The sequence below is a fragment of the Orbicella franksi genome, chromosome 9 (genome assembly GCF_964199315.1).
Source record: "Orbicella franksi chromosome 9, jaOrbFran1.1, whole genome shotgun sequence".
Lineage (NCBI taxonomy): Eukaryota > Metazoa > Cnidaria > Anthozoa > Scleractinia > Merulinidae > Orbicella > Orbicella franksi.
The window spans coordinates 2,655,102-2,669,800 of record NC_138153.1 but is presented as its reverse complement, the minus strand read 5'-3'; the positions used below and the strand labels follow the sequence as shown (position 1 = coordinate 2,669,800).

The 14,699-nt window shown below is 40.2% G+C and overlaps 1 protein-coding gene across 2 annotated transcripts in view; it reads left to right on the top strand.

Moving 5' to 3' along the window:
* Positions 1-14,055, top strand: part of LOC145498225 (transmembrane protein 131-like) — a 27,242-nt gene extending 13,187 nt beyond the window's left edge. Inside the window, exons 14-31 of one of the 2 annotated variants that reach the window (XM_081478121.1) lie at positions 592-700; positions 1,061-1,214; positions 1,717-1,887; positions 2,267-2,371; positions 2,505-2,657; positions 2,868-2,972; positions 3,505-3,591; positions 4,547-4,696; positions 5,489-5,555; positions 5,952-6,066; positions 6,326-6,565; positions 7,112-7,175; positions 7,258-7,400; positions 7,909-8,048; positions 8,124-8,316; positions 8,793-9,128; positions 9,688-11,168; positions 11,691-14,055. In XM_081478121.1, coding sequence (XP_081334247.1) covers positions 592-700; positions 1,061-1,214; positions 1,717-1,887; positions 2,267-2,371; positions 2,505-2,657; positions 2,868-2,972; positions 3,505-3,591; positions 4,547-4,696; positions 5,489-5,555; positions 5,952-6,066; positions 6,326-6,565; positions 7,112-7,175; positions 7,258-7,400; positions 7,909-8,048; positions 8,124-8,316; positions 8,793-9,128; positions 9,688-11,168; positions 11,691-12,580 — 4,703 coding nt within the window. In that variant the 3' untranslated portion in view covers positions 12,581-14,055. Of the gene's footprint in view, positions 1-591; positions 701-1,060; positions 1,215-1,716; positions 1,888-2,266; positions 2,372-2,504; positions 2,658-2,867; positions 2,973-3,504; positions 3,592-4,546; positions 4,697-5,488; positions 5,556-5,951; positions 6,067-6,325; positions 6,566-7,111; positions 7,176-7,257; positions 7,401-7,908; positions 8,049-8,120; positions 8,317-8,792; positions 9,129-9,687; positions 11,169-11,690 lie in introns of both variants that reach the window. The other variant, XM_081478120.1, reaches the window with a different exon arrangement.
* The last annotated feature ends 644 nt before the right edge of the window (positions 14,056-14,699 follow it).

Below are 14,699 nucleotides of genomic sequence, written 5' to 3'. Positions count from 1 at the left end.
TGGTGAAAATTGATTTTAGGATGCCCTTGCCTTTTCAACACCACCTGTGAAAGTGACTGTGTGAATGGCCAAGCTAATAGATCAGCTCATGTGAAGTCCAGCAGTAAATACTTGCAAAATTTGTGTAAATTATAATATCTCATGATGTGTAGGTGACATAAAAAAATGTCATCCCCCTTAAGTCCAAAATTCCATGATTTGCAACTGGTAACTGTTAGTGGTCAATTGTTGGAGGAGTTATGATACATACTTCATTATTATAAAGCTGGAATTTAGTTAAATCTAACACGCTCTCCCATTGGTTGATTTATGGTCTCATGGTAATGGCCAAATCTGAATGTTGCCCAGTGGCCAACAATCAAGCAAATGCATGCCCGCTCTCCCACTAACTATAGGTTACTTTGACCTCCTTGATTTATAACTTTGCACTAAACTCCTGAGCAGCTATTTAACAAAACACTTAATCACTGGTCCCTTGGGAAACAATTAGTTTTGTTTCTCCTCAAATCTCAAGGAATCTCAAGGCAATTTATTACTGCTTTTACTTTGTAGGAGCTTCGTGTACTGATTGTCTAATTTTTTTTCCCACAGCTTTCCATGTAAAGAGAAGTAGACAAACAAGTGGAAAAGTGCAAATAAAAACAAACAGCAAAATTTCTCCAAAGCTGGAAATTCCATATCAAGTGAACATTCTGCAGGGGTGCGTCAGGAGAATTTCATGCTATTTTATTTGAGGGTAAACATTGTGTCAAATGATGGAAGCCAGAGGTGGAAAAATGTCTGGAAGCAAATCATCTGCCGCAATAATTGTTGAACCTGTTATTAATAAACACCACCTGTATTCATACCCAATAATAATGCTTGTTTTGTCCCGTGAATTAAGTAAATGAGTGCATTAGCAATTTTATCATTTTCATTCTGAATGATACAGTGTATAACACACAGATCCTTACGGTATGTTAACGCCTTGTTTGTTAAACTAACTTCAAAACTATCAAGCTGTGGACAGTTCTGCTGAACCTCTAGTAAATACAGTTTTTATCTTGAAATTGGATTTCAGGACAATAGCATATTCTGTTAGCAAGACAAGATTCTTTGTAGGAAAGCCTCCATTTGTTCCTGTTTCAAGGGAACTTCCTATCACAAACACATTTGGCTTCACAATGATAATTTATGATGCTGCCTTTCCATCTGAGGTGGAAAATGTATTTTCTGTAAGTATGAAATTTCATTACAATTCTTCTTATTCTATTTTGTTCGTTGATGCAAGATTGGTTGATTGATCAGATGGCATTTGTCTTTCTGAATTAGCACTGAAGTATACCTTATTTTGTAAAAGTTATTGTTTACTCTGGAAACTTTTGAGGATGGAAAATTGATGAGAAAATTTGACAGCAGAGGATGTGTTTTGATGTTACAGTAATTTTCCCACTGTAGATCCACATTAGCAATCCCAATGTTGAGGCATCCATTAATAAAATTGATTATAATACAATTAAACATTGAATGCCTCACTGGTGCCTCGATTTCAACGGCATGAAGTATCTCTGGTAACATCTCAACATTTAGTCCATTTACAAGCTGTCTGCAAATATGCAAGAACAGAATATATGTTACAACCAATTTTACCAACTTTAGGGGTACAGCTGTCCCTCCAGAACTTTTGTTTTTGTTAGTGCCCATGAGTGATGGTTGTTTTGCTTTTTTTGTTTGCAGATTGTAAATTTTACAAAGCCAGCCATGATACCGCCTCAGAGTACAGTGACGCCTTTCTTTGTTCAGTTCCTAGCCAATGGTTCAGACATGGCATTCTCAACCATTCTAAGAGTATACACAAATGCATCCATTTTTACTCTGCCTATCCACTGCTTTGATGGAAAACTTAAGGTTAGCTGTGTATGTTGCATTCAGGAATTACCTACATGTACATTGTACATTTAGACCCCAGAATGTCCTAGCAAGCCATTACAAGTCAAGGAGCCTGCCTAGCTTTTGATGTAACAAATTCAATCCGAGATGAAGGGTTTAGTCATCCTCCTGTACAGTGAATTGCACCATATCTTTAGTGGCTAGTAACTTGCACATGAAAAGTTTGTCATAACTTGATGTTAAAATTAAATGCCAATTGAAATGTTCAATTTGAAAACTTTGTTGACTGATAGTGGCTAATGCCATGCATCTCTGTTATTAGACCAAACAGTGTAACTATCAGTAAAGGGGTGACGTCCTATGATCGATTAACATTTTCTTGGTTGTTCCATTTCAGTATGTAGTGGATGGCTTGGAGGAAGATGTAGTTGACTATGGCACAGTAGGAACAGGGGAAAATAGAACAAAACTTATTAAAATCTTCAACAGTAATCCAATAGAGGTACAGCTGATAACATTACTAGAGTATATACATCCAACAATTGAAATTGTTTACATCCTCAATGTGTCTTCAATCTCAAAACAAATCCTTAACTAGTACACAGCTAAGCAACAGATGTCTTTGTATTCCACAGGTCACTATTTACAGAATTGTATGTAATCTTCAGTTTACAAAAATTAGACTATTAGAAATCAGATCTAATAATGAGAGCAAGCAATCTAAAGGGAATAACAGCCAGTCCAGTACCACTGATCAACCACTGAACAGCCAAGCTGAAGATGGCAAGGTAAGAATTGTCCAGAATAATTTGTTCAAAGTAACTTCATTTGCCCAGGTAAGGACAGAATCCACTCGTTGGACTACAAAATCCACTAGCCCAGAGTTATTGGACAAGATGTTCTCTGTGTGTTGTTTGGAATCATATTTATGAGTCCTGTGTAAGCACTAATTCTGTCTGAATTTCTGTTTAAACTGTTGATCTTTTGCTTGACTTCAGGTTTCTATCAAGCCTGGCTATGTAACATATTTTAGTGTGGAGGTCTCTGTGCCCAAGATAGAGGGACAGTACATTGGAGAAATAGAAATGGAAACAGATTATGAGGTGAGCGAAGATGTTTTATCCAGTCTATCTATGCAGAAACGGGGAAATCTATTGTTTGAGAAGCAAAGCCAGTAATTTCAATTAGCTCATGCAATTTTGTTGGATCAGGAGTGTTAGCCACAGGACTTTACCACAAGCCGCTAGAATCGCTATCCATTCCTTATCAGACCACTGGCAATAAAGTACCTTGCAATTTGCAGACCTGTGCTAGCTTGAGCATTGTATTTTGAAAGGAGCAATGTCAGCATTAGCCACAGGGCTTAACTACAAGCATCTAAAATCACTATCATTGTCAGACCACTGACAATTAAGTATCTCACAATTTGCAGACCTGCACTATGGTTGATAACACTATATCCACTGGATAAATTACTATCTAGTGACTGGACTGGTTTAACAAATTAAATACAGTGAAGACTACACTATCTTCTAGACTTGGTTTGTCTAGTAAATATTACTGTCTATCCTTTGGACGTCTGGAACCTGAAATAGAGTTAAATGGGGTAACTCAAGTTTTACCTTTATTTTGCAGACTCTTCATATCCCTCTTTACTTAAAGTCAATGGATGGAAAGATAGTTTCCTCTCCGGTGTCCATAGTTTTCCAACCTGGATTTCCAGTAAGTAGTCAGCTTGTATGTTCACAAAGTTGACAAAGAAACTTAAAATTTCATGTAAGTTTCACGTTTCTTGGTTTATTACTTAACTGCAGTTCCCTGCATGTAAGTCAGGCTAACTTCCTATCATATACACTGTACTCAGTACAGTAATTATTTGACAAAGTCAATTTGTATGATACCTGCATAAGTAGTTTTGGTGTCCTGATCTAAAATTGTAATGTGATGATTTGTTGCAAGGGTACACATTCTGTGTTTAGATTGTGATTATTTTGCATCAATCTACAAATTATTGCAAAGAAACCGCATTACATATTCTAGGTCTAGTAAGCGCTACAGATGCCACAGTTTGAATGCACAAGTTTAATCATACTGGGCGTAAACACAAGAGAAACAAAAGTGATCGTGGGTGTGTGATGTGTGTGTGATGTGTGTGTGATTCAACTGAAAAATAAACGAGACAAAATAGTTAAGTACAAAATGTAACGACACGAAAAACTGACAACGGAGCAAAATAAACTCACAAAACTGTGGCGACTCAAATTCTAGAATTTGTACTTCAGGGCTCACACAACAGTGAAGCAGCTAAGGAAAAAATGCGGTAGAAACCAGCAGATCGAACTTTCAGCGCTAGCAAGTACTAGCCAAAAATGAAAAACACAAAACTACGCATAATGAAGAATGTTTAAGTATTACAGAGTGGGTTGCATTATTCCCAGGGGTCACGGAAAAACGTGACACCCAAAAGCAAAGAAAGTTCTAGTCGCTACACATATTAATCAAATTCTGACAAAATATTTGTAGCTTGTAGGTCCAACCCATGTGGGAGAGCTCTAAAATTTGTTTCCTCAATTCCCAAATTACTTTCATGTACACTGTTTGCAAGTATCTCATATTTATATAATGCTACACACTCACTGTTTTACATTTCCTAATATTGTCCTGTTTTGTCTTTCAGGGTCAAATTGTGAATCATACCCTCACGCTCTTAAGTTCCTTCTCCAACACTCTGAAGCTTGTGTCAGTCAAACCTTACCCTTTAAATGATCAATTTTCATTTGAGCCTGTGAGTTCTGAGATGCTCTTACTACCCAATGAGAAAGTCCAGGTTTGTGCTGTTAACAGTTAAATGCGCTATTCAACCTTACTGGCGAGTAATTTTTGTTAACTTTGGTGCCAATACTCCACAACCTGCACTCTCTCTGCAGTGGTCAAGGTGTTTTGTCCCAAACCATGCATCAATTGGAATGCCCAGCTACGTAGAATGTGGTGAATTTTCCTCACTGTGGCTGAGTTAAGGGGTTAGACTGACAGTGTGGTTTTCAAGATTATCCCTTGTGGTATGAATCCACTACAGTGTGTTTCTTCATTGTGCATCTGGTTTTTAGGGTTGAGAGCTGATGCTTGTTAAATGGGTGCAAATTATTGACTTCTCTTATCAACATTGAGCATGATACTTTATGGTGATAGGAGATTTGAATAATTTGTTGCATGTGTTTTGTTTCAGTGTATTCTCACTGTAGCTTGTGTGCAGACATCTCCTTTGACATCTGCATCGTGCATCATACAGAGGACAAAGGAGACGGTGGCACACAGGCTTAATATCTCGATCCTGAAAGATCTTGGAAAGATCTTGTGTAGAATACACAAAACCACTTGTCTCCAGTTGTTGAGAATGTTAAGAGCGATGTGCACCAGTCAAGTGCAGTTTTCAATTGAGTGTCAAAGGTTATCAGGCAATTACTTTGGTTTTGGTTTGAGATTGGTGTAACAGTCTAATTGGTTTAAGTAATTGGTTTGGTTTTGGTTTTACAACACTCAATTGAAAACCACTCTATAGAATAATTCATGCCACTTCTTGCAACATTAAATATACACATTTTTTAAATTTTATTTTAAGGTTGGACAGTTATTTTATGATCCACTGAAAGGGTGTAAAACTCAATGTTATACAGGAATACATGCAAGTAAGATATGGTTCAATATTATTTTGATCTTCTAATGCTGAGAACTGTAATTAACTAAGGAGTCAGTACCCTTTTTCCAACCCTCATACCAGTATGTAGATGCTCTTTAGGCTAGTCACTCAATTTTTTTCTCCCTTCCCTTCCTCTTTATTTGGAATAGTGTATGATGAGCCATAATCTGAACATCTGAAGGGGGCTGTGCTTTATCTTGGGACATCCACTGAATAAGCCTAGGCTCACTATGTTTGTTAAATATCAGAAACATAAATTCAATTACTAAAGATAAAATTTTTTGTTATGGTTGATATTTTAAGTTGGAACCCTGGCAACCAGTAACAGTATATGAAATGTTTAAGATCAGTAGAAGGAAGAGTATGTATTTTGTTGTCTTTGCAGGTGACCAGTGGCTCTCAAGTTTTTCCTTACCTTCCAATGTTGGGGAAATTGATAGTCAATTCATGGAAAAAAATCAGAAGTTTTTCTCTTCCTTAGAACGATTAGGAAAGAATAAGTAAGTCCTTGTGCAGTGAAGTTTTTATCCCCTTGTTGTAATTAGCTGACACATAATCATTTGAGTAGTAAGTTCATGTTCTTCTTTAGCTGATATTTGTCTTGTATAGCTTGTCACTTCAGTTTCCCCGTTATGATATTAATCAATCTTGAAATGTAGAAAATAATTGGCATATGACAAATACGTCTTCTGTTTTCCAGTTTATAATAATTATTATAATTCCTTATTTCCTAATGCTATTTCTTGTTTTCTCTTGCAGGTTAAATATATCTTTTATAATAGATACAGATGTTGTTAAAGGGTTCCACATCCCAGCACAAGCAAGTCTTTCATGGCCGTCATTTTCATCAGACAAACCAGTAAAATTTCCTCTAACTCACCTTGGAAATTTCTCCACCAAATTCTTCACTCTGGAAAATCCAGCAGATGTCCCTGTCATGGCTCAGATTGTGCCCTTCTCTCTGTACCCTCAGGGTGTATGGGATTTGTTAGCTGATAGGTAAGGAATTACAACTTCTACAAAGAATAGGAATTCATGGCTCAGACTGTGCCACAGGGCAGCATTGACGTGTTGTAAGAATGGCAGCATCAGACTTGAAAACCAAAGGTTGCAGATTCAAGTCTTGTTCTGGCCACTAGCTGGTGCTGCTCTTGGTCACGGTCCCGAGTTCAGCTCCTCGGCCATGCTTGTGAGTAGCCAACCGCTCTGCCTCCTGCCAGTTAGGATTTTTAACCATGTTATGTTCATTTGCATTATTTGTCTCTCTGTTTGTTTCCATTTGCCCTGAAAATCCCCTTCTTAATTTAGCTGTTTTCTTTTGGTCTCATTGTTTCTTGTTACCAACGTACAAAAGCGTACTTTTTCAAATATATGTAGCATGGCTAACAGTACACAATAATGAAATACATTGCATAAACACCTAAAATACATTGATTTTCAAGAGCAAGTTAACACTATGCTTACTGCAAATACTGAAAGGAGCAAGACTGACAACAAGAGCATTTGTGTTTAACTCTCTTTTTCACTGACGCTTGCTTGTTTCAGGTTTGATACAGAAGCTTATGGATTTGATCCAGATGATAACACTTTCTCAATTCCAGAAGAGGAGGTATGAACGACATTTTTATCGGAAATTAATACCATAAAATAAATATATCTTTTTTATGTCACCTTCATTGTTTTCTCCTCAGGATGAGTCAGCCACATTTAACAAAGATATAGCTCACGCTCCTGGCACAATGGTTACTGTCCTTAGTCCACGCTCTGTTGTCAAGATACCTGTACAATTTCAACCCAAGGATGAGCGACTCAAAACTTCTGTAATTCTCATTAGGTGGGGTTCTTTTTCTCTTCTTACTTGCCTGTGAACTCACAGTAATGCTGAGGCCTTTAACAAGGGTTGAACTGCAAATATTTGTAATCGTGTGACAAGTTCTGAATTCAAATGTTGTCGGATGGCTGTGCGACTCTCCTGAGTCTCAAGTTTGGCTTGCTACCCCTGAAGAAAAGAACGGTAGTGACAAGTTTTTGAACTAACTTGACAGACTGCTTGAGTTGGGTGGGAGGGGTTAAAGTGTGTGTTTGGGTTGGATACACCAGGAACCTCAAGCAAGTCTTCTATACCCAGTTGGCAGCAACTTTATTCTTTATACTTGCGATGCCCATAAGACAACAATAACTAGTTCTGAAAACCAGCAGATGTCCACAACTATTGTAATGTAGCTTTCTAGCTTAGTAATGTAGCTGTAATCGCTTTCTACGACTAATGTAGCTTTCTTCCTATACATACATGTACTAGTTTCCATTAGTACAACTCTCATCATTAATATTTTGGTTTTCAGAAACAATCTCACAGTCTTAGATGGAATATTAGTTCAGGGACAAGGTGCCCGAGGAGAGTTTACTCTCAATGGCAAGAGGCCTGGGACACATAGCACCCTATTATTTGAGATTAAACCAAGTCAGCTAGCAGATTGTCACAGTGAGTAACTCTTTACTGATGTTACCTGTTCTTAATCAGTAGTAACTTAATTAATCTCTTGATTTTGCTTAGAAGCAGCTCCCCGTTCGCGGTCGCTTCCATCCTTGTCAGTAATGAAGACAGTCACAGCGACAAATCCTGGTCAGCTCGCTATGTTCATCAGCTCTCTCAGTATTAATGGCTACGAATGTGAAGGATTCGGCTTCAAAATCATGAACTGCAAGTCTTTTATCCTCAAACCAAATACATCAAGGAAGATAGAAATCACGTAAGTAAAATTTAAACGTTTCTAATGTAAACTTTAACTCGATCCAGTCTCCAAGACTGTAGCAAATGAACAAACTAGGTCATCTGATTGTTCCATGTTCGAAGACGTTCTTGCTTCGAATCTTCCTTAAAATAAACTCTGGGTATCGAAAAGGTTACAGGGGTGTTCGTGTTTAAGCAAAAAATCGGTAGACAGTGCTGGTCTAGATCTCCAGTTTGACTAGCTCTGTAAACTTTTCAGAACCAAATTTTAATTTGTTTCTTAAAGAAAGCAGCCTGTAGCATCAAGAAACAGAGTTGTAGAGAGGAACGGTATGTTTGCGGTGTAACTCTGACGAGGCAGCGAGCTAGCGAACGAACGAGTGAGAGAACGAAGGAACGCAGTTCTCTTGGACGGTTAAGGATTATGCGAGTCTTTTTGTGTGTAGACTGAGACTGTCGGTGTTTTCTGACGTCTTCTCTGTGTGTTGCTTTCAGGTTTACACCAGACTTTTCAATGTCTCGAGTAACTCGCAAACTAGAAGTGAAAACCACCCTCGGTCCTATAATGGAGTTCACGCTGGTAGCAACAATTCCCACGCACCTCCTTCCCCTGTGTTCCACGACTCTTGGCCGCAATTCCTGGGAGCCAGCCGTACAAGGAGTCGCTGTTGTACTCATGGGTGTGGTCTTCTTAGCTGTTGTTATTGCCGCTTACGCTGAGGCGCGCAGGCTCGTGTTCCTCTCGCATCCGGAGATGCAACTGCTACAAATGAAAGAAGAACGAGGGCCGATATTTGATTTGAATGCAATTGCTGGAGTCAAGAAACACAAGTGAGTGGAACGCTTATTTCTCTTTGAATTCGCTCGGAACGTTTTTTCACGCTTAGTTCATCAATTTTTTCTTGACAATACATATATCATCGCATCGCCGAACAGATAGAAGTGATGAGTATAAAGAGGAAATCGTCAGCTTGGGGATATTGCCTTGATGTAACGTCAAATTCTCAAAACAAACATTAAAAGAAAGGTGTTAATGTTTTGAGCTTTGAACTTTACGATGGAGAAAGGCCACAAAATATAGCCCTTATTGTTGAAAAGTTAATGTATTCACCCATTACCAAGGGTTACGACAAGTCAGGAAATGGTTAGGGGAAAAAAAGTCTTCAAGGTCCGGGAATTTTATTCTGAGTCAGAGAAAATTGAAATTGTGGAAGGTCGAGATTTCTTACTCTGGGTTACGTCGAGAGCTAGCATTGTAAATCGAGGTCCCAAGTATTTGGATCTCGTGTTATGAATACAATCAAACGTCAGTCAAACGTTAATCTGTAAGACGTTAAACACAAGCTACCAGAGGAAAAAAAAACACTTTTTTCTTATGTCTTGTCTGCAGAGTTCCTGTCAGAGAAGAACTAACAGTCGGACAAAAAAGAATCAGAAGAGAACCTCAGCGAGACAGCAGCAGTAGAGAAACAACCCCTGTAACACCTGACAGACCATCAAGCTGCGACACTGTGACAACGAGCTTAGCCAGTAATCTACCCACAAATAATAATATCAAAAATGTCACAGCCAACACCACGAGGCAAGATAACAACGGAACGCGAAATCGAAATGCAAGGACGGAAATGACAGTAAAAACCCTGTTGGGTGCGGCTGAAAGCACGGAACCTGGAGCTGCCAGGTCGTTAAGCCCTCCCAATGAAAGCAAAACGTGTTCAGGAGGAAAAGATAGCCACAGCAAATCTAGATGTACCGCAGAGAGTCGCGTAAAAAGCAGCTCAGATACAACTGGAAATACAACTCGGAAGATCACTGAACCAAAGAAAAACGAACAGAGAACACTTGAAGAGAGCAGAAAAATAGAAGAGAAGAATAAATCATTCCCCGAAGGTATCAACGATGAAATTATAAGTGTTGTCATTCCAAACAAGTGCGAGTCGGCTCCCAAAAGAGACTCTAAGGAATCCAAAGAACCGAAAGGAAAGCAGAAACGAAAAACCAAAGCCATCGGCAAGAAAGAAGAGAAAGACAAGAAAGTAAAGGCTAAAGAAACTACAACAGTGAAGGGTAAAGACGAAGAAGGAGGGTTATCAGATGACAGCGGCAGTGATGGATCATCAGACAAATCCACACCAGAGGTTAGAATACAACAGCCTTCAAAGGAGACAAACAGGACAAGACAGTCGGGTAGTCTACCCACTGACACACAACATGTTCACCTCAGAGAACACCAGCAGCAACAGCAGCAGCACGGCAGTGTAGCCAAGCCTGTGAGTCATACCGCAGCTTCTGCCGAGTTAGGTGACACGTGCAAAGAAAGAGGGAAGGCTCGCAAGACCCATGCTACAGCGGACAATGGTAAGTCAAAGAAAGGGGAAGCACAAACGGTTAACGGAGCACCACGACCCAAGAACTTGGAGGTTCCAGCGAAAGGTCAGAACAGCGGACAGGTCAGCAAAAGTCAAAGCAGTGCCAGTAGTCCAGACAGTCTGAAACCAAGCGAATTCCGCCATCCTGGCGCAACATCTCCACATGCCATCGCCGCCGCTGTTATGTCACTAGCTCTGGGCAAGAACATGCAAGCGTCTTCAAAAGAGAACAACTTTGACGAGCAGGAGCTTAACAAGAGGAAGGCGTACACCAAGACCTCTGCCCTGTCGCCTGCGCTGTCTGATTCGCCACCTCCCACCTCTCCCACTATGTTGAGCGGCAGCAGCCGAAGCAGTAGCTACAGTAGCATTGTCAGCAGTGATAGTTCAAATGGCGTGGAGCAGGTGAAGCCACCAATGGTGAAGGGCAACAAGACTCGTGTCAAGAGCACTAAGTCAGCTCCCCTTGAGGGTGGGGCTGGTCCATCTTGGTCATCAGCAGGTAAGTCCATACCGCACTGTTACATTTTTAGAAGTAGTCTACGAATTATCATGAAAACACTGCCTAGGGGTTCTCTTTGGTGTCATTCATTCAACTTTCTTGCAGCCTAACTGGCTGAACTTGTGGTATCGCCAGATAACTGCTACAGATAGTGACAGACCAGAGCTCAAACTGAGATTTTGACACTGATCTTGACAAAAAAAAAAATAGTGATACCGACGTGAAGTTGATTAATGTCCATATTAGAAATGTTACCGATATCTAACAAGTCATAATGCGATCTCTGTATCACCATTGAGAGTTTGTTAGTTGGGCGACAAAACGTGTCAGTTGTTCGTGTGCGTTCGTTCATGATGTCACTGCGGCCATGTCGCTTCTGTTTCCCCATTCAATGAAATTTCTCTCCTTCTGGTAATGTTCTTTTCTTCTGCAAAATTTTCCTATTATTTGGGAACACCAGTATGGCGGCCGTGAGAATTTTTTTTCCTTCATTAATGTTAACTTTTCTCAATCTTCTCTTAGGTTCTCGGAAGTCTATTAAAGCGGGTGATGACCTTGGCCTATCTAACCTGAGGCGAAACCCTTGGAACATGTCAGATTCTCCCAAATCACCGCGTAGCCCAGTTGGAGATCGACCTGTTGTACCCACTCAATATCGTCCTCCTCCTCCTCACAGACCTTCCTTGCCTGAGAATCAGCCGTTCCCCCGAGGTGGCTTGACGAAGCAAGGGTCTCAAGGCGAGCAAAAGTTTGGTTTATTTGACCTGAGTGATTATGGCCTTTCGGACAATGGTGCTTCACGGAACAGAGGCCACCCTCCTTTGTGGACCAGCAGCGACCAGTGCTATAACAACCCTGACAGTCTGTTTAGCTCTTCGTCTCGTTCTTCAGAGGAGCAGTTTCCTGGGAAGAGTGCCCGACATTCCAACAACTGGGTGAACTTCCTGGATGCCAGTAACACCAACAGTGGCGTGGTGTCCAATAACAAGACTATGGCCGAGATCTGGGACGTGGGTAACTCCCCTCTGGACAGTGATGGATGGTCCATATACTCACCTAGGCCAGTAGCTCCGGGTCAGGTTGTGAGTTCCGAGGCAGATGCTGTTGATGCCCTGTTCAGTCAGATACCAGACTGGTCTGGAGCAGGAGCTGTACCCGAGCCACCCCCGTTCAGCACCCAAGAGGTATCCTGGACACCACCACCTGACGTGTCCACAATCTGGGGCAGCGGATACCTTGGTGCAACCTCCACTGCAGAGTCCTTCCCCACTTCATCTGGGGCTTCTTTTGTCACCTACCCAGCACAGCCGCAACAGAACCAAGATTCATTGCCAACATTTGATCCTCTCCTCGGAAGCAGCATCTGGAATCCGTCTAGTGCGTCATCTACTTGGTCCCCCACTTCCGAATGAGTAAACGCCAACTACAGCAAGTCTCGTTTTCAACAATTCGGGGCTTTCATTTGACATTTTCCACTTGTTCTTAGTAAGTTTTTCTGTGGAAAAGCTTTCAAAAGGTGAACTCCAGGGTCATAATCCTGTCTCTTCTCATTAGCTTTATTCCTTGCTTTGATATTTTCCTTACACTGACTAAAACATCCACAAGTTTCGTGTGTGTTTAATGTGGCCCCATTTCTGACCACTCGTCGATCGAAATGTTCCTGTAGAAATCGTGTAAACTGTGGATAAGTTACCGTTTAACTTCTTTGTTTCCTAGAGGCGGGATTATCCTTGGGAATCACCTTTAGGGAGGGACCATTAATTTTTTGAGGGGGGTGGGTAATTTTCTGGGGCATGAAATCTGTAGGTTGTGCGTGATTTTTTTGGGTGGGCAAAAGCTTGTGCAAGAATCTTTTTAAAGTCAAATACATGACCTAGATGGTAGAAAAAGACTTGGACGATTTTTTGTTCCAGCAGTTTTTGCTACGCATTAATTTTTTTTGAAATTGTTCAACCCGCCCTCCCACCCCCTCAAAAAAATAATGGTCCATCCCTTATATGCTAATTTTGGGAAGTCCTAGTATGGTTATAAAAAGGATCAAGTAGGACAAGACAAAGAGTAGCTTTTAATTAAGAAAATTTGGTGGCGTTTCCTATTCAGGTGTTATGATATCGAGATGTTGGTAATTCGTGCCAGGACATGTTATTGATTTGTCAAGGTGATGGTTATTGGCTGTAAAAGTGGTTGGTGGCTTCACCGCTTTGGGTGCTTGTTAGGTTTTGAAGTGGGAACCACGTTTCTCTGTTGTTTGAAAAACGGATTTAGCATTTATGAAGATGCTACTGGCAGCCTTAGATTGTGTTCTAGGCCTGCGCGGCGAGTTGTAGTCGCGTGCATTAGCTTATAACTGGTGGATGCGAGGCAAAATGCTTGCTTGATTGTATCTCTTAAAAAGAGTTAGAAAGATTTACTGCTTTACCTAGTCTACGCAAATTAAGCATCAACAAAACGCATTTTCATTTCAGAAGTCAGTCACACATGAAAATTTACTCCGAACTTTCCTAGAGTTAGCTTGGTTCGACGAGTATAATCCCCAGAGAACCCCTGTTAGTAGGTCGCTAATGCTGACAGCAGCTTTTACCAGCGTAACCCTAGTGCCAGGCGCTCCTCTTCTCTGCGGTACCGTGGCGAAGAGGAGACCTGGTACTAGGGTTTGTGACGGCGCGCTCATATGCCTGCCGCAGTCTTTGTTAGACCGCTGTTCCGTTATTTATAAGAAGACCCCGTTATTTATTGTTTTCCAGAAGTTTTGATATATAAAAGAGTAACTAAAAGTGAGTGCAAAGTGAGTTATTTGGGTGCTTTTTATGCTGACACCATTTTGTACTGTAGAGGATTTTATAAGAATTGTTGCTAAATAAAGTTTTGTAAAATCAAAGGTCAATAACTAGTTTGTCTGTTTTTTTCTTGCGAATTTTCACTTCTTGGTCACAACATCAGACAGAACCTGGTTGCATTGTGGGAATACGATAGCATAGAAATGTTGCTGATTTTGCGTTTAAATTGTCTTGCAGAACTTACATTTGTCAATACGGGGTGTAACCAGCATTGTTTTTGTTGTTTTTCATTGCATTCTGCGTAATATGAGAGATCAGTTTTAATCATCACTGGGTCACTAATAAAATTTTTGAAGAACCTTTGTTTCTCAAGGAGTGCCATGATGATCGATCTTACACTTGTTATATGTGTACAGAAAGAAAGTGCAGCAATTGTCTAGTAAAGACAATTACCGTTGATTACCGTGCAGAAATATAGTTTGAGAACAGATGTACGCGGGCAGCTTGCTCCCGAAAATTACCATAGCAAACAGAAACCTATTGATTATTATGAGAAATGATTGGTTCTAAATGCTTTCTCGCTGAGCAGGATCAGGTGTATTTCTTCACTTGTTTGTTTGCTTTCATCTTCTTAATATTAAACTTTTAACATTCCACAGAAAAAAGTTAACTTTCGATGATGAGAAAATTTTTTAGCTTTAAATTAAAGTATTAAGAAAACACAAGCAAGAAGAAAACTGTCAAGAACAACGGG